The 26027-nt window shown below is 47.8% G+C and overlaps 1 protein-coding gene across 8 annotated transcripts in view; it reads left to right on the top strand.

Annotated features, from left to right (window-relative positions):
* The window catches only part of CEP170 (centrosomal protein 170), a 1733932-nt gene that overhangs the window by 238338 nt on the left and 1469567 nt on the right, over positions 1–26027 (top strand). For all 8 annotated transcript variants that reach the window (XM_069607948.1, XM_069607946.1, XM_069607950.1 and 5 more), the window contains exon 2: positions 1658–1803. In XM_069607948.1, the coding sequence (XP_069464049.1) occupies positions 1699–1803 (105 nt within the window). In that variant the 5' untranslated portion in view covers positions 1658–1698. The remainder of the gene's footprint in view (positions 1–1657; positions 1804–26027) is intronic.

The raw sequence follows: 26027 nt of genomic DNA, 5'->3' as shown, positions 1-26027 counted from the left end.
TCTGCTTCTTTCTCTTTCAATTTGTTCCTCTTCAGAATATTCAGGCTCATACTAGTAGGGCTCTATTGTTGCCATAGTTGCTGAAAATTGGATAAGTACAAAATCCACAGTCAGAAAAATAAAAAAATTTTGTTTGTATGTAGCAACTATTGGTAAAGGAGAAGAAAATACATTGCAATGTTAAAAATACCCATAGAGCAAATAAATGCACAATCTATGACATTTCAAAATTAAATAAGGTTTGGTGAAGACATTGGCACATAATATGACAAATGTTTAACTAAAACGCAAGTACCGAGTTCAATCAGTTCTGCTAGTCTAAGTACATGTTCGTGGGGTGTTATACTAGAAAGATAGCTGAACAGAGGAGAAACGAGTCACGGCCGATCGAAACTAAATACAGTGAGACGATTGAAAAAGCAACTGCAATGTTGTCTGCTCAGAAAGGGTCTGGTTATACTTGTCGAGGAAAGAGGCGTCCTGGCATTTCCATGGAGACATCTGGACATGCGCAGAGAACATTGACACGAGACGTGCATTGGCGTTGTGAAAAGGGGTGTAAGCGTCTAGTGATGTCAGTTTGAGGGGCGGGCAATCAGTATTCTTGCCGCAAGGGCACTTGAACTTAGGGCGATGTGTCAGCGGATAAGTTTAGCACAAGATGGCTGCGCCCAACCCGTTGTTTTCGCATGTGTAAAACTGAGGAAAACTAAGTTAAGATGCATTGGAACGTTTTTTAAGATCGATTACAGTATGCTTAAAAATACATGCCTTAACGATCGGGACAATAACATTTTTGAACGAACTTTCCCTTTAACTGATTATGGGCACCACCCTGTGGACGTTGAAAAACGTGTTAGCTCCCTTAATGGTGTTCATGCTTCTCCATTGGTGTTCAATGGCTTTTTCAAATGTTCAAATGATTGTTTTTTTCATGTTAAAACATTCATAGCCATACTCCACATTAGCGATTGAGCAAATGAATCAATCATAGAGCAGGATCTATTTTCTGTTACATTGTGTTGTATTGACATTCAACCATGTAATTGTTTGTTTTTTGTTCTTTGTATACGTCTGCAATCGAGTGTACTTTCGTGTATCATGCGTATTGAGGCATAATGTTGCTTTGACCTTTACATAATATCATGAAATAGCGCACTGTATTTATGCTTCCGAGTTTCTATTATTGAAGTTGGGATAAGTAATGTAGGCACCTGCCCTTAAATTTGAATGTTGAATAAAGTTTTTCGCATGAATAAGCGGTGGGTAACCGCCTTGGTTGGTCCATTATTTTTTTTGCAATGCCACAGGGCACAGCAGAAGAACGTCTTTCCAGAGTTGGTCTTTATTGAATACCAATTGGTAAATGAAAATCTGTTTTTCATAGCGCGACAAAAAAACCACATCTATTGTTGCAGGCAATGTATTAGCATTTTTTGTTTATTTTCTCGGGTTTAAAATGATCTGCTTACATCAAAATGCCTTAAACCGCATCTGATCTTGAAATTCTGTTGTGGCATCAGCTCTGAATATTGCAAAAGCTGCAGAGACCATCTTTGCTGTGCGTTTCATTTGTCTGTTGAACACTGCCCACTGTACTTCTCAAGGGTAGATGAAGCTAAAAATACCCAAATGCGTTTTTTCTCTCATTCTCCAGAATGACGTAGATTTGCCGAGGACTGAGAAGCTAAGCAGAAAATGAGCTTAACATCCTGGTTTTTGGTGAGTAGCGGAGGCACTCGCCACCGGCTGCCACGGGAGATGATTTTCGTGGGGAGAGATGACTGTGAACTGATGTTGCAGGTAATTGCATCAGCCCTCCATGTTTGTAAATTACATTGAGCACGCTGTAGTCTCCAGCATTTACACGTATGTCTTTCTCCCCTGCCATAATGTAGAAACATGCACTTTGCACAACACATGTAATAATGTTATTTCGAACTGTGCAAATCACTAGAGTGCCCAAAATTGGCAAATGATTTCTAATACTACTAATAAAGCGGCCAAATGGTTCACATATTTAGCAAGAAACGGAAGGATTGTTTTTTTCCCCACTCCTGCACCCAGTGGCATAACAAGTGCCGAACGGGAAATGTGTCCCGCTGGCAGGACAATGTACCGAAATGACCAGTCGGTCTAGCGATCTGCAGGCTACATCAGCGCAAAGGCTAAAGTCACGCTTTTGAGGGGGTCTGCAGGACGAGGGACATACCCTGTAATTTCAGACTTTCTAGGGCTGTGTCTTAAGTTCACGCTTGGCATCAGTGAGGCTCTCCCAGGGACCTAACACATTGTATCAACCGAGCATTACAATGGGGACTTTTGTCCCTTAAGATATGTGAATGGGGATGATCAGACATGAGAAGGGTGCATAATGCTGCATGCGTAATGAAATAACCCATTAATCTGCATGATGCCATTGTGACTTTACATGCAGGATGGGGAGAACAAAACTAAAGCCATACTCTCATTGCTCAACATGTTTCTATGACGGTGGATATAGTGTAAAGTTAGTTTATTATGCAAGGCTAGTTTATCATGTAATGTAGCTTGCTTCCAAGGCATTGCTATAACGTTTTATTTAAGCACGTTAAATGCAAAGCAAAAACGTAATAAATATCTATCGCAACTAAACCTGGGAAGATGTGTTCAGTTGCCTAAATTGTGTACATCCCTTTTTCACCATTTAACCAAAGTGTGTGATCCTGGGCAAATTATTGAATTGCACTGTGCCTTATCTGCAACTTCGTAAGTGATTCACTTCATAGTTTGTTAATATATCATGCTATTATATATTATTAAAAAAAAGCCTAATGACTATAGAGTTGCTCCATATATAATAGTGCAATTTAGGTATTTTGCACCAGTTTTTTGCCACTTGTCTTATTTATGGCAACTTATTCTAAAGTCACTTCCATAGTGTCTCCAAGTATCAAAGACTGATGATGCTCCTTGTAATGTCGTTTTCTGTGAAGTCACTTCTGTTGGTGCAATCCATATGCAAATTAGGAGGTTTGCATGTATTTTGCCCTACAGAGCCTGGACAGAACGGTAATGGATGCTGGTGTCCTGCATCTGTAATAGTCCTGCATTTTCTTGTTCAGTGTATGTTAAAATACAATTTGCTACCCAAAACGTTTGATTGCGGAGGTGCGAATAATACCGTATGGAATTGCGCGCACTGCATTTTGGGGGCCAAAGTAGCAGGACTTTTTTTCTTGGCGCGCTCCCCCACTCTTGCAATGCTGGCTACCAGACTGATTGCTTCAAATTACATTCTGCTTGATGGCATTACCGTAATATCTCGGCTGAAACGAGTAACTTCAAGTGGACATGCATTCCAGGACTACAGCTCACGGTTTTCAGTTGAATCAGGCTTTTTAAAACCTTGTTTTTAGTATTGGGGCTAACTGTTATAAACGTGTTTAAACTGGTGCTGGCACATTTTAGCATAAATTGCGTGATTGCATGACTGTTTCGGTTACCGATACATTTTGAAAATAAAATGTATGACTGCCTTAATGCCTTATTCCTACGTTCCTGCCCACTTCCTCCAGATCCTTTAAAGCCATTGTCTGCGAATTTCGACGTAGGCAACATGGCACTTCTATATACAAAGGTTTCTTAATGTGCCCAATGGTTAATGCCGTGTCCCAGTCTTTTTAGTTTAGACTGTGACACCTATACGCTGAAACCATTGCGTTAGAGTACAGATAGAGAGAAATTACTTAGAGCTGTAAAAAATGTCTTTTACTAGGTCTGCCTTGAGCCACTGGATGTATAAGTGCTGTGCGTGTCTTTCACTGAAGTGCTGTTGGCAAAACTAAGTCTTGGCATGTGTATAAGTATTAGGCATTTGCCAGGCAATGCCATAGATGCCCAGGAACTCTCACTATTTTGCACCTGCTACCAGTAATGATCAGTTAATACCACTATGGCTGTGCCTGGCAAGTGTCTTTCCCATGCCTACATAAAAGCCCAAACTGTTGGCGTTTCCAATGCTTGTTTAATGCAGAGTTGAAACCGGTCCCAAACATGTAATTACAGTGAAATTTCAATAGGTACTGTTCAGGGTTGTATATTTCAGTGGGAATATGCACAATTTGCTATTTCCCATTAGCCTTTATTCGTGCTTTTGTTTTTCTTAAATAGTTTTTGCCCTATTCAGTAGGAACTTTGGTGTTGTTCACTGCTTCTAGGTAAATGTATCTGTTACAGAAGCTGTTAGATCACTTTATTTGCCTTCTGTCTGTGAAAACCTTTATCCCTGAGGGAATTTCAGGCAGCATTGTCAGTTTAGTGTATTGTTTTAATAATCAAAATATTTGTATTAACATTTTGGAATTTACAGTACAAAAAAATTCACAGTTTAGCTGTGGTCCGCTTCCCCCTCAACCTGAACCAACAGACTAAGATGACTCCACATCCCAGCCCAAACAAACCATCCATCTTGTGTAAAAAAGAAGGCATAGTGGTCGACAACCCTTTCTTCTCCATTAATTGCAAACTTGATTCTCAAAATCTAACCACAGTCCAGTAACCCCTGTGCACTGTATTCAGGAACTTCTATAATCCTTGTAGGTCTCAATGTAAACAGTATTCCCCCAAATCGCACAGAATATCTGGATGCTGTCCTGCAACATGTGAGGGTTCTTCACATTTATCAAATGGTCCAACATTCTAATCAGCCAATCATTGACTACAGGAACTTATTGTGATTTTCAGTTAGCAGTTGACTGCTAAAGGCAGACTTCTGGAGTAGACGGCAACTCAGCATAGCATTTCCATTACTTAAGGCACAACTACCAAATGTGATTATGGGCACTGACACTTTTCACAACCCTCCAACATGAACCATTCTTATTTGTAGATAACTACTTAGTATCAGGCGTCAAGTACCATCTTAATAAAATCTTACAGGCTTATTCAGCAGAGTTTGCCGAAATGGAGTGCAGAGTTGATTAATGGCTAGACCCCCTACTCAGCCCCACGCTACTACTAAATCAGCAGTGATCCCAGTCATAAAGGTATGTCTCCTTCACCTTGTGCGGTAGTGCAAGCCGAGAGCAGACTATGTTTTAAGGAGGGGTATGAGCTAATAACCGTAGCAACCCAAACAACTTAAGTACAATAGTCAAAATAAGTGTCCACTCTAGGTTGTATACAAATATGGATAATAATGGACAGTCAAATGCAAGAAATTACTTGGCAACCACTAAGAAAATCTACCACTGTAAAAAACGGACTACAGACCTTTGTGAAAGGGCAATCTGGGTAGATGAGCTGGGGTGTTCCGGGACAAGTTTGAAACAATGTTCTTGTTCAAAAGCTATATCTTTAAGAAGATGGTACAGAAGGAGGGTGGGGGGGGGGGGGCATTAAGTAACTGTGATCCCAAAAGTAGACCACAGAGATGGGCCTCTTCACAGTACCTTATGTATTCCTACATCTCATCCCCTTTCTTCCATAGTTCTGGGACATTCTGTCCTACAGGATGTGACCAGAGCGTTTTTTTGTAGCACCTCAAAAAATGTCATTATTTTATTTGTACGCAGGGCCCATTGCATGCACAGACACAGACTCTGCTTCCCCCACCCCCACCTCTGGCACTCCCCCTTCAGTCCCTTTCTCTGACCAGTCAGAGATGGGACACGTGCAGCACTGGCAACTTTTTCCTGCCATTTTTCTGCATTGTACAATCTTTTCTCCCTTTGTCTGGGATGTCCCATTCAGATTTTTAGTTTGTTTCCCGTCTTTCTTGCTGGCATTTTATGTGTCCTCAGACCCACATTCCTTCTGTTTTGAGTGTTTGGTCTGAGGCACAGTTGGGACACTTGCTTTTATTACAACATGCCTCCGGTTTGCACTCTAGATTATTTACTCGAGCGATGGGTGGAGGTTTTTCACTGCCCCATTCCGAAGCACACGTGAGGGTTCCTCATCGAGAAACAATAGCGACCAGTTAGCAAATTTCGTTTCAGAGTAACCCAGTCTGCAGAGACCTCCCGGGGATCCCTAATCACAGGAAGGGTCGTTCTGGCTCTAGAGTCATTGGTACTTGTCTAGAGGCTCCCGCAGAAGGGATAAACAGAATGCTGAGCATGCTCAGATGTTTCCCGTTCCAGAGCTACGCTTGTTACCAGGGCATGTCCTGAGGTTACCCCACTTGGCGGCTAATTCATCTGCTGGCAAGGCAGAGCATACCCCAATGGGGGCTTAAAGGTACCAGCGTTCCTTCTGAGATTTCAGAAATTTACCAACACCATTAAGGTCCCCTCTTGTGCTGTTTACGAGCCTGTGAGGGCTAATCCAGTTACAGAGGGTCCCATGGTAAGGACTAATTTGACAGAGGTTCAGCCTTGAGGTTCTGACCTCCTAGAAGGTGACTAATTTGGACAGGTCATGTTCGGAGCATGTGCACATTGTGATCGTCGCACGCAATGGCAGAATCAAGTGAGATCTCAAGCAGCTGGTTCTTCACATCAATTGCTGGGACTTCAGACTTGCGTACCAGGCCTGCTTCTAGTGCTTCATTAGGGAGGGAACCATCTGCGCCTACAATGCTGAGTTTTTCTTTTCTTTTATTCATGGCAACCAAAAGGAAACTTCCTCCTTACTCTTCTCCTTCGGACCTCAAAAACTCGGGGATATCACGTTACCAATTAAGGAGGCAAATTACCTTTTCTCCAGCATGGGGTCTGGCATGGATTCACATGCTCATGAATATTCCCTGTCGACAGGCTGGGAATCCTCAGTAAAAGAGAAAACCGTTTCACTTTCACTTAAAAACTGTATTTCTCCTCTAAACCAATCACTGTTCTCTGGGTCATACTGCCCCCATCCAATGACACTCCTCTCCCTAAGCCCCTCCTCTGGCAGCCATTTTCAGATTTTTACCACACGCTTCACTGTTGGGAGTACTCGAGTTTGCTTGCCAAGCTATTTGTTTTCGACAGAAAAAGCTCTATTTTTGTTTCAAAGAAGCCTGTGTGCTCTTTTCTTAATCTGCCGATGGCGAAGACCCGTTGTCAGTGAAGATCCGCGCCCCTCAAGGGTGAAGATCCATCGAAGATTCTACAAGGCCTTTGGCCTACTTCGCGCCCTCCGACTGTGACGGAGGGAAGGTCCCTCTTCAGGCACTGCAGCAAATGCGGGCTTCGGTATGTGTTTGTGGAGGATCAGCACCTGCAATGCCTCTACTGCCTGCACCCGGACCACAATGAAGTAGAGTGCGAGATATGCCTCGGTTTCCCCAAGAAAACTATGAAGGACAGGCATAGTAGGCTGGCTTAACGCCAAGGCCTCTGACCCGTGCTCCGGGCAGGGTCAAACCTCACCCGGGGCCGGCTGGTCTGAGGAGCGGTCTTTTGAGTTCATTAAGGGCACCTGATTCGCGGGGGCCCACGATAAAGTGAAGAGCCGCAAGTCGGGGTCTACCAGGTTTTCTGCGGAAGCGGGTCCCAAAGGGGATAGGGCGCGATCAACATCACCTTCCGCCTGCATTGCCAGCCTACCATCAAGCTCCTCTTCAAAGAGGAATTCCTCTACCCCGGCTAAACCAATATGACAAATCCGAGAAGCCGCGGACGGAGGAGAAGATAGCTGCGCAGTCTAAGCAGGCTCAACCGGAACTTGCAAAGGCCTTGTTGGCGGCTCCATCGACGACTACTACTACCACCACGGCAGCTATGGGCGCTGATCCTACGAGGGTAGCTCCCATGGCTCAAAGTATCCCTGCCCCCAAGGCACAACACCACTGCAGTGACTTTGGGCCAGGCCCCGATTCAAGGCTCTCGGAGGGGAGGGGGGGATGGGGTTAGGAGGCCCTGAAACAGCCCTCCCAGGCCATCACCCAGACCACAGAGGTCTCGTCTACGAACAAAAAAGATCCAGAGTCCTTACAGACGGTCCAGGAAGACGTGGAAGAGGAGGACAACTACGGCGCAGGGTCTAGTTTTCCTGTTCTGCCTGGTCAGCCGCGGGTCATTTCCTTGGATATTCTGTCGACTCTGCACACCTTGGTGTCAGAGATCCAGATGAGAATGCAGATGACATTCTGCTCTTTGTTCGGACGCAGTCAGGTCTTCAATCAAAACTTGATAGCTTTATGCAATATTGCACGAGCAATAACCTTTTGGTCAACCCACAAAAATCTAACATTATTATTTTTGCAAATAAGAAAAAAGTACGTCATTTCGTATGGAAATTCGGTTCCTCCATATTGCAATTTCCCTGAATTTACCGTATTTAGGGATAATCCTGTCAAGGAATACCTCCTATAAAAGTATGAAAGAACACTTGTGAAAACTATTCTACTAACATGCCAAAAGAAAATTTTGCTAAAGAAAATTTTCATTGACTCCACTTTTGGAATTCTATCTGAAAAATGTTGAAGCTATCTTGTTGTATGGAGTTGAGCTCTATTTATACGATCTTGGTCCCTTATTGGATCAATTACAAGGACAGATCTGGAAATACACATTAGGCTTACCACCATCTATGCCTAATACGATGGTTAGACATGAGTTGGGTCTCAACTCACTCTCCTCCAGATGCAACTGGCGTTTATTATTGAACTTCGCAACAATGGTGTTTCCTATCAAAAACTCGTTATATATCGGGCTAAATAGTATGCTAGTAAATAACTCTCCCCCTTCTATGGTGCAGTTTAAAGAACGAATGTTGTCATTGTTGGATAAGATTAATCTCCCTGTGGAAGATTTGGAACTTTTTCAAGGGGAAAATCAAGAAAAAATGATTGCAATGTGATTGGGCTGACACGTGCACTAAGATGGAAAGCTATTCCTCATATGCAGAATACCGAAAATTCACTCATAAGCAGATACCGCGCATGTCTTATTTAACACTTTGCTCTTGTTCTAATGTTCGTTGCACCTTTATGCCATTTCGATTTGACTTATTTCATACACGAATTAGAACAAAACATTGGTATAAAGATGAATTAGACCACAATAATGTATATGTCGCTTTTGTGATCAGCATCAGGAGACTTTAAAACCTGTTTATTTACTGCATCTATTTTGAAAATGTGCGCTGTACAGTTATGAATTCTTTCTTACAAGCTAAAACGATTTCAGCTAGAGAATGTATATGGATAAAATGTATGTGGGGATCAGCGGACACTTCAATAATTAAAGCAACGAAGCTTGCAAATTTTATTGAGAATGAAATTGAAAGAGTGCCTTAATTACATATATGCATGTTTTAGATAGATATGGATTCATTTTTAGCGTTTAAGAAATTTAACTTGTGGATAAGTTATTTTATGTGAAAAAGTCTTGTGTTGATTGTGTTATGTATATTAGTTTGTTTTGTGGTCGGCTGGTAACTGATTTGGTATTTTATTATATTCTGAATTATTTGTAAAGGTCTTTATTAAAAACAAAGTTTTAAATTAAAACAAAAAAATGCCTCTGGTTCTGGTACCTGTGGTCCCCCAGGTCCCTGATCAGTCTCCAGCGAAGAAGAGGAAGGGTCATCCAACGCCACAATGTCAGCCCCCTCCACAACATCGGGTCCCTTCCCCCCAGCAGACCCAGACACTGGTACAGGGACGGATACGGCCACAAAGATGGTTGATGACGAATAAATTGTCGCAGCGGATGGTGAATTGCCACATTTGGATGCTCCACAAAGGGTGTCCCCACCGGACGAGGTGGGATCGTTTCACTCCATGATCGCCAAGCCCTCCGAGCTATTCCAGCTGGTGCATGAGGAAACCAAGAAGGAGGGCTTCTTGTACCAAAGGAGCAAGGCCAAGAGGAAGACTATCATGGCATTGCCTTTTCTGGACATTGTTTGGGAGGAGGGCCTGGCTCTCATGAAGAACACTTGCACAGCTCCAGCAAAACAGGATGGGCAGGAGAAGAAATGTTGGGTGCCGGACTCCGCACCCAAGTGCCCGAGGTCGCAGCCATCGCCAGATTCAGTGGTGTGGTCGGCCGTGAGGAAACGGTTGGCTAACCCATCTTCGGTCCCTCCAGACAGCCAGGGAAAAGGATGGACGCAATGCGAAAGAAGGTGATTAACACTGCGACTTACATCAAGGTGGCCAACACACTGGCAATCCTGGCCTGGTACGACAGGGAATTGTGGTACAAGCTGGGCCCGATCCTGGAGTTCCTCCCCAACAATATGAAGATGGAGGCCATTGCCCTCTTGCAGGAAGGGGAAGTGGCCTCAGATCACGCCATCAGTGGCGTTGGATGTCGCCGACGTGGGGCTCCGGCAAATGGGGAACAGTGTTTGGGAAGGCCGTCGAGTCCCTCCAGGCCATCAAGACGGATATGGAGACGGCCCAGTCCCTGGGCATTAAACAACGCTCGTTTTTTCGCTCCTCCAGTGGAGAGTCCAGCAGGTCTTCGAAAGTATTCTCCACGTCGTACCGACAGCCTTTCAGATCTGCAACAAAAGAAGCCTACAGAGGCAGTTTCCATGCCTACGGTAGCGGAGGACAGCGTTGCCGTCACCCGCAGGGCAGGACGCCGGCACATAAACAAGCCAGTAGGAGGCCGCTGACTAGGCTCGTTGGCGAGTGGAGAAAGATCACCACTGTAAGGAACTCATGATGGCAACAGTAAAGATAGACACAAGTGATTACAGTTGAAGGATGTTTATTAAACTGCAAATGCAGGGTGGAAAAACGCCCAAGCTAAACCTAAATCTAAGATGGGACCAAGCGTCGACCATCAAATGAAAATAAGGCAGTCCTTGTTGCGTCTTGTCAAAGTAAAAGGCCTATACTAAAAAAATAACTATTGCCAATTCCTTGCAGCTAATTACAAAAAGAGTGTGGGATAGGGTTTCAATAAAGAAATAAGTGTTCCCAAATAATACGTCAGGATGTGAATGCCAGTGTTCTGCCTATGAGCACGGGACAAAGTGGATTTCCTGAGCACAGCACACACTCGAAATTTCCCAGCACAAGCCAACAGTTCCGTAGCTATCTGGTTCTTCGATGGTTAAGTCTCTTTCAATAAAACTCTCTTTCCTTCGAAGCCTGATACACTCAACAAACTAACACAATGTTCGGTTGCACGAATACTTTGAGTGATGGGATCTCGCCTGGGTCCCCCTCGTCTAGGCGCAGACCTCATACAAGTCACTTTCAACAAAACAACTAAACTGTTCCTTTCTTGATTAACTTTGGATGACTTCTCACCACTGGATCTCCCTCAGCCGAGCTTGGACCACAACCGACTAGGAGGACAGTTCACTTCTCCTTGTCTTGCAATATTTTTTGTTTCATGAATCTTAATGTCTTTTTAAACCGCTCTTGCGCTTTCACTCCTTCTCAGCCTCCATCTACCGGGTTTACTCCTGCCAACTTCTAAAGACAGTTCACTGTAGACACCTCTTGGTCGGGTTCACGCCTGCTAACACACTGGTCATGGTACTTCCGGCTTCGTCCCTTCTCGTCGGCATTCCCTGTGTCGGATTCACTCTTGCCAACCTTTACGATACAGTTTGTGCGTTTACTTCATCAAGCGGGATTCATTTTCCTCAGTTTCCCAATCATCTGTCGGTCAAAGACTTTTGATGGTACAGAGGATTTTACAAGACTTCTGTATGACCACTTGGACTTCTTCCGCCTTTTCTCAAGGCTTTCTGGTACCTATAGTGCAACACCAGAGTAATCACTTCGAGTGTGCACCCACGTGGTGCCTGATTCTGCTCTACTGGATTTCCCTTTTTCCTGTATCAACAGTTCTTTGTTTTCGAAGTTCAGTTAATCTTTTACTACTTTGTTTCAGCACAGTTTGGTTTCTTTATCGGCTACCCCTCGACTCACCGATTGTGATGAACTGCTTTGTTTTCTTGTCTGTAGAGTCAAGGCTGGTATCAGTGGGCCATGCGTCTCTCCCCGGCTTGATTGTCAGCGGAGGAGGCGTCCGGGTACCGTTGACATCTGGTGCACCACACGCAGGCGATTGTTCCTGGCCTTACTATTCCTTCTCTTGAGGCTTTACGGGTCTCTGTCGATAAGGGCAAGGTCACTTCTCCCCTTGCATCCTCTCGACTAGTGCCGTCTTTCGCTTCCTTTTGAACTGCCGGAATGAGTTGGCCCTCAAGTTGTGTGGTCTGCCTTGCTCGTCCTGTGCTCTTGTGCTCCACCTTTTTATCTCTGTGGGGAAGAGAAAGGTTCCATCGTGTGTGTGTGCTTTTGGTCAATTGCCTGACTCTGCCTGACCCTTGGGTTGGGGCATGTCAGGTAAACCGTTTTAGGGTTAGTCTGAGGTTTTCTGAACAAGTGTTTAGGTCAGGAAGAGGTGTTATAGGGAATAACAACCCTCCTACCTGGAGGGCTGATGACCTTAGAAGGGGAAGATTGATAGGAATAACCAGGATTTTTATTGTGAAAGGAACAGGGGTGATTGTGGGAATGGTAGTGTTTAGTGCAAGTAGAGTGTGTGTTTGGGACAGAATAACCAGAGGCAGGCGAGAAAGAAGGATTTGGAGTATTCGGATGGGGAACAGGAAATTCTGAGAGAGATGGTTTCTGAATGCAACGTGGTATTCGATCGTAGGGAATTTGTTATATACAGAGGGTTCAGCAGATTTGGGTAGGAGAGATTTAACGGGAGGAAGGGGGATAGATGTGGTACAGCCCATAAAGGCATTGTGGATCTCACCCTCCTCTCCTTCTTCCCCGGTAAAATACTGCATCTCACCTTGGATATTCCCCCAAGCACAACCCTGGGTTCTCTACCCAGGTGATCCTCTCTCACTCGTCCAACCCCAGGGTTGGGAATCTGAGAGTGCTAGCCCATCCCTGGCCACCTGAATAAAGGATTCCTGAGGTGGTCTTGGGAGAATACCCTCAGGTTTCTCACACCACCGCCAGATGGGTACTGGACGCTCTAGCCCAAGGTCACACCCTGGAGTTCCAACGCTGGTGTCCGCGGATCCCTCCGGTTCCCCGTCAGGAGCAGCACATCCCTTAGCTTCTGGAAGAGGTACGAGCCATGCTACGAAAAGGGGCAATAGAGCTAGTTCCCCAACGGCTCTTGGTGTCCAGAGTCTAACCCAGATACTTGGTAGTCAGAAAGAAGACAGGGGGCTGGAGGCCCATCCTGGACCTACGACGTCTGAACAAATACCTCAAGTCCCAAAAATTCAGGATGGTCACGTTGCAGCACGTGCTCGGCCAAATGGAAAAAGGATTACCTGACGTCGTTGGACCTGGAGGACGCCGATTTCCATATCCCTATTCACAAGAAACATCGGAAATGTTGACGTTTCGTGGTGCAGGGCCAGCACTACCAGTTCAAGTCCCTAACTTTCAGCTTGAAGTTGGCCCCAAGAGTGTTCATGAAATGCCTGGCACCAGTGGCCGCCTATCTACGTCTGCAGGGCGTACATGTATACCCTTACCTGAACGACTGGCTGATACGCACCCGCTTGTGGGAGCTGGCTGTCGGACACATGGAGACTACTGTTCGACTATTGACGGAGCTGGGATTCTCCGTCAACCATCCTAAGTCCTGCTTAACGTCATTGCAGCATGCATTGTTTTGCAGCGCCAGACTCGACACAGTGGCTTGTCTGGCATCGCCCTCGGAGGAGAGTATAGCAGCCATTCATGGAAAGGTGCAATGGCTGTCGTTGACTAAGACGGCCACAGAGTGGGCCACTGAGTCGTTAATGGGCATGTTGTCTTGCATCTACCTCGTCTGTCTCTGCAGGTTGCAGATGCAACCCCTACAGGAATTCCCAGATGTCCGCTGGATACAGGTGTCTGGAAGCTTGAAGGACAAATTTTCTCTCAACGAAGAGTTCCGTCGGGCGATGGGATGGTGAGGCACCCGCTCCAACATGACCCAGGGCACAGGATTTCAAACCCCCACCTACCAGGAGATGGTCACCACAGACACCTCCCTCGGTGGCTTGGGGGGGGGGGCACACTGGACGTCTACACGCCAGAGGCATGTGGATGCCAGAGGAGAAGGATCTTCATATCCATATCCTGGAGCTACGGGCAGTGTTCTGAGCACTCAAGTCGTTCCTATCGTCTCTGAAAGGCAAGGTGATGAAGATCTTCATAGACAACACCACCACCATGTTTTACACCAGGAAGCAGGGGGGGGCAATCGATGCCCAGCGCTCACCAAGGAAGCGCAGGGCTTGTGGCGCTGGGCAGTCGGACAGGGGATGATGTTACTCATCCCTCTCCACCTGGCGGGAGTCAAGAACACCATTGCAGACTCCCTCAGCAGGGAACTGTGAGTTCCTGCCACGAGTGGGAGCTTCGTCAGGATCAGGTGGACCGCCTATTCGTCAAATGGTGCAGAGATCTGTTTGCGACTGCAGCAAACTCCAAATGCCAGCAGATTTCACCAGCCAAGGAGTCTGGGGGACACGTTCTCATTCCTGTGGGAAGGGCTGTTTCTGTACGCATTTCCACTGTTCCCTCTCCTGCTACGAGTCATCAACACACTCGGTCCGTGTCAATGCAAGATGATGGTCATTGCCCCTGCGTGGCCGAGGCAGATCTGGTATCTGGACCTTCTCAGCCTGTCAGCGGCACCTCCGGTCAAGCTGCCAGTGGTTCCGGATCTTCACCAGAGGAGGAAGTGCAATCCTTCATCACGACCCAGGGTCGCTGAACCTGAGGGCTTGGCTCGTGCAGCACTAGAGTTTGGATGGTATGAGTTGCTGGCGGACTGCAGGGAGGTTCTCACCGAAGCCAGAGCATCGTCGACCTTGAAGCGCTACGGTCACAAGTGGAAGCATTTCACTACGAGGTGCCAGTCAAAGAAGATTACCCCTCTGAGGGTCACAGCCCCACAGATCCTTCCATACTTGTTATCCTTGGCCAATGCCGGACTGGCACACGCCTTCATCAAGGTGCATCTGGCGGCTATCTACCGCTACACCAGGTCCCTAGGAAGACCTCCACTTTGGTCCCACCAACTCGTCAAGGAGTATCTCAAATTACTTTTCCGATCTTTCGTGCTGGTGAAGGCTCCTGCCCCGGCATGGGAACTGGACGTGGTTCTGACGAGACTCATGGGGGGGGGGGGGGGCTCCCTTCCAGCCTATGCACCAGGCCCCACAAGTTTCTCTCATGGAAAACGGATTTCCTGGTTGCCATCACCTCTGCCAGATGTCATGACCCATAGAACTTGCCCTTTCTGGACCTCCTGGTCCTTATCGCGACGGGGCTTGTATTCTTTGTTACTCCCAACATGGCCGTGCCAAATGACTTGCCTCGCACCAGCCTTTACGTCGGACACGGCACGTTCTATAAATTGGCCACGCCCCCGCGCGTCTCAACGCTATCATTAGGTAGTGACTAGACATGTGTGTGCTGTTCGGCGAATCCACTATTCCTAGTTTCCTGGTCCCTTCTTCCTTCCTTCCCCCTTTTCCCTCTAAATCTGCTCCCGGAATCCTCAACCCTAGCGACCGCTGCCTTCTTCCTGGACATCCTGGAACTGCGACCTTCCTGGAACTCTGAACGCGCTCTGGAGCCGGACGAGACTCGAGCGAGCCTATACAAGACCCGATCCGTCCACAAGAGGAATCCTCCCGCGGAACAGAGCAAGAAGCGATCCCAGGTGAGACGGGGGGAGATTTACGACACCAGAAGGGTGAGTTCCAGGCCCTGTCTTGCAAGCAACCGCACCTGACTTTCTACAAATCCAGGGTGGTGCTGCGTACGCACCCCCCTTCTATGCCAAAGGTTCTGTTGGAATTCCACCTCAACAAGCCTGTAGTGTTCTGTTTTTTTTCCCCCAAAACCTTTGTTGCCGGTGGAACGGGCCTGGCACACGCTTGACATTGCTCGTGCCCTGAAGTTCTATGTGGCACGCACAAGAGTTTTTGGAAGACTTCACAGCGGTTTGTGAACTTTGGTCCTGTGAACCATGGGAAGGCCTTGTCGAAGGCTTCCATTGCAAGGTGGCTCTCCGGCTGCATCACACACTGTAATCGGTTGGCTAATCAACCGCTGCCCGGCTGTCCGAGAGCCCACTCCACCAGAGCGATCGCTGCAACAATGGCGTTCCTTTCTGGTGTGCCCATGCTCGACATCTGTGCTGCTACGTGGAGGTCCAAGCACACCTTCATGAAACTCTACTGCGTCGACAAGGATTCCAGGGAGGAGTCGAGAGTCGACCAAGCATTGCTACGCAACCTGTTTGCTTGAGGTGAGTCTGTTCCAGGGTAAGTGTAGTTGCTTCTGTTGAGCCTTGCCAACTCCCGTGGTTTTGTAATGTTGTACTGCTGTTTATTCGTTAGTCATGAGCATGTGAATCCATGCCAGACCCCATGCTGGAGAAGGTTTAAGTTACTAATGTGTAACTGTTGTTCTCCAGCGTGGGTCTGGCATGGATTCACATGCAAACCCTCCCTCCGACCCCTCTGCGGCTCTTCTTAGTCATACTGCCACTTTACTGGCTTACCAAATCTGAAGATGGCTGCCAGAGGAGGGGTTTAGGGAGAGGACTGTCATTGGACCGGGGCAGTTAGGAGGCAGCAACGTTTTTACCTGTTTTTGTTCATAAAGAAGGAATCCAACCTAAAGCATTCCTGTGTCATTCTGTCACAAATGGTTCATTTGACACCGCTTTGATGGCTTCAAATATTCCGCTCCCAGATAGATTTTCTGAACTTGACGGTTGCAGTGACGCCCCACCCCCTCTCTTTTAAATGAAGCCAATATTAAGAATGTTACTCTCCCACAACGTCCCAACTGATCGTAGAGCCACCATTGGCAGTAAGGCTTCAAGTTTACCTTCGAGCAGCAATGTTGGGAATGAGTTGAGTCCTGCAACTAGTCAAACAATTCTCTGCAATGTTAATGGCTCTGCAGATTGCTCTACAAGCCAATTTAACACAATTGGATTTGATAATGTAAACATTATCTGTGAAGAGATAAAAAAGCTGTGCTCTGCAATTAATGGATTAAAAGAATCCGTCACTGTTTTTTCCGCAACCATTGCTAAATTCCATTCCCCCAAATGAATTGGAAGAGACTCCACTACAATGGCTGTAACGGTGACCCCTGCAACCTTAACCCCTTGATTGGTACCAGTTTGAGTTCTCATAACATTACATTAAATGCTCATGCTCCTACTGCTTGCAACAGATCCCTTAGACCTCTAAATGAAAACCCAACTGATTATATTTCGTTCATAAAGGCAATTGATACTTTTGAATCCTCTAAGCCATATAGTTCACTTGATATTGAATGTGTTGTACGGGTGCAGAAGTACAAGTTTTGACACAGCTGTGGCAAAGTGATTGGCATATACTTGTATTTGCAAACAAAAAGAAAAGCCAATCTTGCCCTACTTCAACAAAAATACTAAGGACCCAGTCAGGATGTATGTAAAGTAAAATGTGCACCATCCTGTGTCTAAACCCATTTCCGTCCCTTAAACTTTCAACTAACGAAAACTGGATATCTTATTCACCCAGTAGGCCCCTCTCACTCTGGATGTAGACTCCAAGGCACAGTTGTGCACAGACTGGGAGACGCCAGAGTCAAGCCCGGCAGTAAACAAGAATTTAACACAAAAATACTGCCCATCTAGTAGTGATCCTAACTACTTATAAAAACACCTCATCCCAGAAAGTCTGGTGGTGCAGGCAGCTACTGCAACCTCAAAACAGGCAGCCTATCCAACCATGCCACCAAATAGGGATGACAAAAGGGTAGATGCATGGGTTAGGAAAGTATTTTATGCGGGAACCAACTCCACATGTACCCTAGCAACATTTTCATTCCCTCTATGGGACTGCATTTCTATGGCAGCTGAGCACATTCCCAAAGGGGAGGAAAGAGACGGTTTCTTGGCTACAGTTAGAGAGGGCAAAGAAGTCATGTGCGAGTCTCTTCAGTCGGGTCTGGATTTTGCCGACAGCATCAGCGGAGCCATGGCGGCAAGCAGTGTTAATTCGCAGATTTGCTTGGTTAAGGAAGTCTGGATTTGCACCAGACGTGCAATCCAGACTCCTTAACATGTCTTGTGACGGGTCTCGCATTTTTGGCAGCAAGGCTGGCGAAAGCCTTGAGAAGCTGAATACTTCAAAGGCGGCAGCCAAACCTTTGGGGCGCCGCTATTAGGCAGCCTCAGCCCTGTCGCCCTAGTGGCCCTTTTTGGAGGGGTAGATTATCTCGCTACTACTCCTCAGTTGGAAGAGCGAGAGGAATGGCTGGTCAAAGAGGCCAAAGAAGATTCCCTCATGGTGGACTAGGGAGAGGTGCAAAGCCTGCACAAGCAGGGCATCTTTACCAACAACCATTGCTTCAGCTGCCTCAAAACCTCTGAGGTCTTGAGTCCCGAAACCCCAGTGGAAGGCAGACTGTCTCAGCATCTGAAAGAATGGCGAAACATTACTTTGGATGCCTGGGCATTAGAAACCATAGCCCAAGGTTACTGCCTTCCCTTCACTCAGAGACCTCAGAACTATCCACCAGGGAACCATTCTTTAAAGATTCCAGATCCGCTCCTTGTGGAGAAAGTTTTGACCCTGCTAGAAAAAGGTGCTATAGAGCCAGTTGGTTACAACCAAGGGGGCACTGAAAAGTACAGTGTACAGGGTGAAGCCCTAACAGGCTAGTATTTTAACACAAAGGGGGGGGATGGCAACACACAACTGTATGTAGTTTTAGAGAAGCAGTGGGGAATTCCCTTCAGCTCAAGATAATGAGCGTGCACAGTGGCCAAGGAGATACTGGGTCGATGAGAAGGACAGAAGGATAGGTAGGAAATAACTTGCTGTCCCTGCCTAGTCCCAAGGGGGGAAAAACGTTCCTTTAGGAAACGCTGATGGACCGCTTACAAAAACGGAGACAGTAAAAGATGGCAAAGAGATGTCATTTTTGAAAAATCATAACAATTAAGAAATTGTTAGACTCCTGTATGTCCCAGGTCACTGATGTCCTCAGAGGAGTCTAGGCGGGAAGGTGTTTAAAAAGAGTGCACACCTCGGGCTAGGAAAAAGGGGGGTTCGATCTGGCTACTATGGGTCCAAACTATTTTAATATCCCGTAGCCAGGTCAAGCCATCCCAAGGTAGCTCTGATTAAGAACTAAAAAAACAAAGCTCAGACAGTGGTGCAGATTATGACTTTTACTCTGCAGCAGGTACTCCCTGGTTGGGATGAGCTTAATTTCAAAGTGAAGACAAACGAAAGCCCACGATACCCGTCCAAAGCAGATACTAAGTAGTTGAACAGGGCGTGGGACAGTTATAAAAAAAAAAAAAAACATGTACAAGGTTGTTCATGGAATAGGTGGAGCTAGTTTAGGCCTCCACCATGTAACAACCACTGTCTACCAGTTTCAGCGGTGTATACTTTATTGAAACCACTTTCATCAGGACAGTCTTCTTAAAAACAGCGGTATATGTGATCCTCAACAATCGGTCACCATTTCCTGCCACAGGGTGCATATCTTACCCTGCTTATTAGCGCCAATGCAGGGAAGGTCAAGAGGAGAACCTAGGATAAACAAAAAGATAATCCAAGGTCACTCCCCACACACTGCCACAGGCTCAAATTCTCAGAGACAACAGGTGTCTCTCTACAGTTAAATGTCAATAGGACTTATCCATTGTATACATTTTTTAGATGTGAAAAAAGTACAGACTACAGTTATCTCTATATCTACAACAAAGACAAACGGGCTATGCATGACTACTAAAAGGTTTTTTGTCTCAAAATATGTATATTTTCACGGGTAAAAGGCAATCCACAACGGGCCAACCAGGCACGGTAAATACAGGCCAAGCACTAACCTTCCAGCTGCAAAGGGTCTATTCAGCGGTTTAAGGTCAAGCTTGGCAGGGTTTGGATTGCATATTTATTTGTCCGTGTTTGTTGACTAACACGACCAAGGCACTGGGAAGGAAAGCAGAAAGGGCTGTCACTAACAATGTGGTCCGCGCAGGCCCACTCCTTCCCTCCCTCCCCTTTGTAGGTTATATCAGCTGATAACATGCATGATGTTTAGAGCCTGGGAGTTTGAGGGAGCATCTGTATTTTCGTGCTCCCGGACTCGGGCGGGCAAAAAAGGGGCCGTGCAGTGCATCGCCGTGCTCTGCCCCAGGATCTTATCCCACAATACATTTGAGGCTCCAAGATTACAAAAAAACAAAAAACAACTTACTTGTTGTCAGAGGAGAGGCCCGAGTGTAAATCCCGTATAGTCTTTGGTTACCGCCCAGGTCCCAGATGAGAGCTAGCGCGTCCATACATCACGTGTAGTGATCACGTGTTTGTTGAATCGCGTGTCTACGCGACCCGGAAAAGCATGTCTTGATGCTACACAGCCTGATTTGGAAGCCGGATGTCAGGCAAGCCGAAGCGAGCTTGTACGGAGAAAAACAAATGGGCAGAAAAGCCCCTCTCCAGCCTCTGTGTGACATTAAGGGCTGAAGCACCACTGAATGCAATAAGAGGTTGCTTGGTGCATGTCGGGTTGGGTCTGTGAACATGATGTTGTATACATTCCTAGAGTTTAGTTATTTCTGTGGTTAAAGAACGTGCTGGGAGAAGGGGGGGGAAACCGGATTCTAAATGATCCTGTCAAGTTGAAACAGTCTGATGGTAAATCAAAATTTACTGATGGAAAATAAAAATGTTTCTGATGCTTGTTAATCTGCTTAGAATCACATGCTGTGCATATGGTCCGACATCCAGTGGTAACCGCAGAGTATTGCATCTTGTCTTTCGGGGACTGAAAGGGGACGTCGGCATAGGCGTGTCTGTAACACTATCCCTATCGTGACGTGTGTAGTACCCAAAATCCCTCACACGCCGAGGTCCCTCAGATTGTTTTTTTCCGCCCAGATAACTAGTCGCCCTACAGTGGAGCTCTTACTAGAGACATTGTTTATCTTTACCAAATTTTCGGTTTAAGCCCTGTTAAGTCACTTCGCCTAATAAGAACATCTTCGGCGAAACTAGGGAGGAATCGTCTACGGCTGTGGTCTCGGCGCCTAAGATCCGGTGGCCGGATTGCCACGTGGTCGGGCTCTCTGGCCGACCTATACAGTAGGGAGAGTGGGTTCGGGGTGGCCATATTGTTATGTCTTTCCTCCTTTACACTTCTTTCCCTTTCGGTCTGGTCATCCTTCCCTTTGGCTATGGAAAGGACTCCTTTTTAGATTCTGCCCTAGGTGTAGGGTCAGATATCCTTGGAAGGATGAGCACAGGACGTGTAACGCCTGTCTCCCCCTAGGACACGACGAAAAGTGGTGTTCGGCGTGCACGCTCCTTAAGTCTAAAACACTTAAGGATCGCTGTGTAAAGCGGTGGGCCGCGTACGGCATGTCACGCGTGGATCCTCCCTCACCTACCGCAACACCAGCCGAAAGTGACGGGGGTACTTCGGATGACCAAACGTCCAATGCGGATGTTATAGACCTTGAGGTGGACACTTCTAGGTCCGCCACGCCCTTCCCCAACCCTTCCAGGCTCGACTCTGGTCTTGCTACAGGGACTACACCCGGCGACAAGGGCGTACATAAACATCGCACTAAACACACAACCCCTGTGCCATCTTCGACGTCTTGGTTGAAAAAGGCAAAAGTGCCAACGGGTCTGTTGAAAATTTCGACGGTTCCCTCGGATCGTGTAGATCCAAAGCCTTCCCTGCATCCGCAACAGCGCATGACGACTGGGCAAACAAAAATTAATAAGGGCTCTACACGCCCCGAAGTTTTTGGGTCCGAAACTTCGATTTACAAGGCCTCTATAGGCCCGAAAGTTGCGACTAAGCCTCTACCTGGCACTCCGACCGCTGGGCCTTCTGGTGCCGCGGACGACGTTTCGGCTACCGCTACATCGTCGGAGGCTTTGTCCCACGACGATTCGGTTACTATCAGGAAGAGCATCGGTAGGATCGCGGTGGCCCTTAGCCCGGTCCCGCAGAAAGTTATGGGCCAGGCTGCGGAAAGATTTTCGACGGACTTGGGCCGCGATTCCGATGACTTACGGGGATAGTCAAGATCCTCTCTGACACCCTGAGAAGTTCCTCTCGACGCAAAAGGGCGGAGAACATTGTTTCTCCCCAACTAGGCCCTTTTATGTCCTCGAAATGGACTACTGAAAATTTCGAGGGATGCATGGATCGGCTGGAGCAGATTATCAGTTCTGCTGACCAGCCTCCGCCGAAAAAGGCTTGGATAGACCCTAACCTTCAAATACAAGATGTGCAGCCTCAGGTTTTCCAACAGGAAGCCGTGGCCCACATGGACACATACAGGGACATTTATACTGAAGAAGAAGAATCCTCTTTTCTGGAAAAATTATGGAGAAGATCAACAAGAGACTATGGAGAACTGGGAGGATACCCAGCAAGACAGACAGGATCCTTGGTCACGTCAAGATCAGGACTCTGATATTTTGTGCGTCGATTCTCCTCCTTCCACTCCGACTCGCCAGGCCTCCCCTGTGGATGACCAAGTAGCTTTCAACACCATGTTGCAAAAAGTAGCAGAATTCTTCAAAATTGCCACTTGAGGCTTTGCCTGAGCAGGATTTTGTGGAAGACATTATTAAGGAAAAACCGACCCGCAAGTCAATCCATTCCCCTTCTTAACTCTGTTAAGAGGCGGATAGCTCCATCTTTAGTCACACCTGCCCAGGCAAGGGCCGTGAACCAGAGAGTCGAAAAATTATTTCGGCCTTCTCCTTCCGACCCTCTATATATCAAGGGGCATGCCATCCCGGACTCACTGGTCGTGACCACTACTCGTTAGAGGGCAGGGGTACCCCTTGCCACTGGAGAATCACCTACGGACAAGGAGTCTAAAAGATTGTATGCCCTAGGCAAACGTGTCACTTCAGCAGCGGCATACACCATTCGGGTTGCTAATAATACTACACTAATAGCAAGCTATGCCGATGCCCAATGGAACCTGCTCCAAGAAGGCCTTCAGGAGGTCCCGGAACCGGGCAGGACCAAGCTTCTCGCCATTGTTGCGGAAGGAAAACTAGTTAACTAGAATGTGGTCAAAAACATCCTGGATACTGCAGAAACATCTGGCAGATCCCTTGCACAAGGGACTCTTCTGAAGATACATGCATGGCTGCGTACATCGGGGTTTAGACCTGAAACTCGGGCCTCCCTCATTAATATGCCCATCGAAGAGTCTAACCTCTTTGGGAAGGCAGTTGATGAAGCGTTGGAGACAGCCAAGAAGCAGCATGAGACCTTAAAGTCTCTGCAACAAATTACACAAAAACCCTCTTCCCAGAGGGGTAATAACTCTCGGCGGTCCTTTCGAGGACAAGCTCGTGCCGGTCAGAACAACTATGGCACGGGCAGCTTCAACAATAACCAAAAACCTGGAAGCCCTGCTTACTATCCCTTAAGGGGTCAGAAACGCAGCAAGGGTAGAGGCAGAGGCCCCAATCCCAGAGGAGCTACGGCCTCGGGTCAGAAATGACCACCAAGTCCAGGTCACCTCCCATGCCTCCCCGGTCGGGGGGCGATTAACATCTTTCCTCAAGGCATGGGAGGGGATAACTTCCGACCAGTGGGTCTTAAAGACGGTCGCCCACGGTTATTGCGTGGAATTCTCCCGACCTCCACAGTTCAGACCGCCGTGCTCACGGCGCCTTTCACCGGACCATCTAAACATCCTGATTTAAGAGGTGGAAGCACTGCTGGGAAAGGACGCCATAGAAGCCGTCCCTATTCTTCAGGTAAACAAGGGTATTTATTCAGTGTACTTCCTTGTACCCAAAAAGGATCTCAGCATGCGTCCTGTTCTAGATCTGTGCCCAGCGAACAAGTTCATAAAACCCCAGAAGTTTTGCATGGTAACACAAGAAGAGGTGATCCCATTGCTGAAACGGGGGGACTTCATGGCAACATTGGATATGAAAGATGCATACTTTCATATTTCAATGTTGCCAGCGCACAGAAAATACCTAAGGTTCATGATCCAGGACAAACACTACCAGTTCAAAGTACTCCCCTTCGGCATCGCCTCGGCGCCAAGGTTGTTTACGTCCTCGCAGTGGCAGCAGCACACCTGCACAGACTATTAGTCCCAGCCCTTACCTCGACGACTGGCTTATTACGGGGGACTCGTTCGACGCTTGTTTTTCGAACACCCAAAAAACAGTAGGTCTCCAGCATGGGGTCTGGCATGGATTCACATGCTCATGAATATTCCCCGTTGTCAGGCTGGGAATCCTCGGTAAAGAAAAATCAGTATCAGTTTCGTTTCTGATCTGTCTTTCGTAGTAGTAACCAATCACTGATCTCTGCGTCATACTGACCACAGCCAATGACTGCCATCTCCCTAAGCCCCGCCTCTGGCAGCCATCTTCAGATTTTTACTGCACGTTCAAGTGTTGGGAGTCCTCGTGCTTAGCTCTCGAGCTTTTGCTGCGTGTTTCGTGCTTTTTCAGGTGAATTTTCACATTTTTCGGTTAATCGAGCCTCAAGCTCCACCGTTTCTACTTCCGTTAACGGGTACCCGTTGCAGGATTTTCCTATGCCCCTCAAGGGTGAAGATTTCGTCGAATCAACCTTTTGGAGGATTCCAGAAGATTTGCGGCCTACTTCGAGATGGCCCAGGACGCGAGTTCGTCACCCGGACCCAAGCTGTTTCGCAGCTGCCCTGGATGCGGGCTGCAGAATGTGTTTAAGGAGGACGAACATTTGCGATGCCTCTACTGTCTTCATGGGGACAAGACTCATGTAGAGAAGGACTGCCAGTTCTGCAAGAACTTGTCGGAGCGGACCATAAGGGACCGTCGATCCCGTCTCGCCAGCTGGTTGGAGAAGGGCTCAACGGGTGAGAAGAAGAAGAAAGGGTCCGAGCGGGCTTCTAAGTCCTGTGCGGGCGCCCCGGCGACGGGGGCCCAACACCAGGCCAAGCGCCGCGAGTCTGCTGGCTCCGGGAGCGCCGAAAGGTCGGGCTCTTCGGTCGTCAGGCAGGGCGCACATTCCCCGGCACCGTCAACCACGAGCCAGCGCTCCGGTTCGGGGAAGAGGAAGACCGAGACCCCGGCTTAGCTTCGGGAGAAGCCCCGTCCGATCTCGGGAGAGGGGGAGCGAGGCGTCGCCCCTCTCCCTAAGGAGAAGGCCCAGGACGCACCTAAGGTGGTGAAGGCCCCTACCCAGCACGCAAAGGCCTCTATCGAGGCGATCGCGGTGACTCTGGCCAAGCCGGCAGAGACCCCGCCAGCAGAGACTGCCTCCGGGACTAGAGTTTCCCTGCCGCCACGGAGGGAATCCTCTTTTCAGCCCATCGTCATGGCCACCATGATGGAAGAAGCGAGGGGGGGGGCACGGTAGCATCCTCGAGCTCGGAGTCAGCCTCGGAGGGGGAACTGACCGAGGCCGTGAGGAATCTCGAAGTCCAATTCGAGAAGGTTCGATCCCGCAAGGAAGATCCTCGGGAGATAACCGAGGAACACGACGATGGCGAGGAAGAGCAGCCTTCCCTTCCGGCGCAACCGGAACCTAGGCCTCGGGATAGCTTGGCGGCTATTTTGTTTGCGATCCAGTCCTTATGCTCTGAGATAAGGACGAGATTACCACAGCCCAGGCCGGAGGACCCGCAACCTGGCCCGTCGGGAAGTCCTCAGAACAAACGACGGAGGACCCAACCCTCCACTCGCCCCCGTAAGGCCTACAGTTCCCTCCTCATCCTCCCACGAGTCGGGGGATGACGGTGCGGTGGGCTCGACGACGGGTTCTGAGGGCAACGACGACGGAATGGGTCTCCCGTCGCACGGGCCTCTCCGCCCGACGAGATTGGCTCATTCCACGCCATGATCGCCAGGGCGTCCGAATTGTTCCAGCTCTGCCCGGAGGAGCAGAAAAAGGAAGGTTTCCTCTATCAGCGCCGGGAGGCCAAGAGGAAGACTGTCATCGCGGTGCCTCTAATCGATGACTTCGAAGGGATTGTGTCCTCCGACGTATTCCTTATCTTAGATAGAAATCCTTCAGCTTTGCTGGCCTCGGAAAATTTTTTCGCCAGAGGGCGCTGCGCGTCGATGATCGCCGAGTCGATGACCCTCGACGGCCT

Source organism: Ambystoma mexicanum, chromosome 4q (genome assembly GCF_040938575.1).
Source record: "Ambystoma mexicanum isolate Mex_15411 chromosome 4q, UKY_AmexF1_1, whole genome shotgun sequence".
In the NCBI taxonomy this organism is placed as follows: Eukaryota; Metazoa; Chordata; class Amphibia; order Caudata; family Ambystomatidae; genus Ambystoma; species Ambystoma mexicanum.
This window is presented reverse-complemented; position numbering and strand designations above follow the sequence as displayed.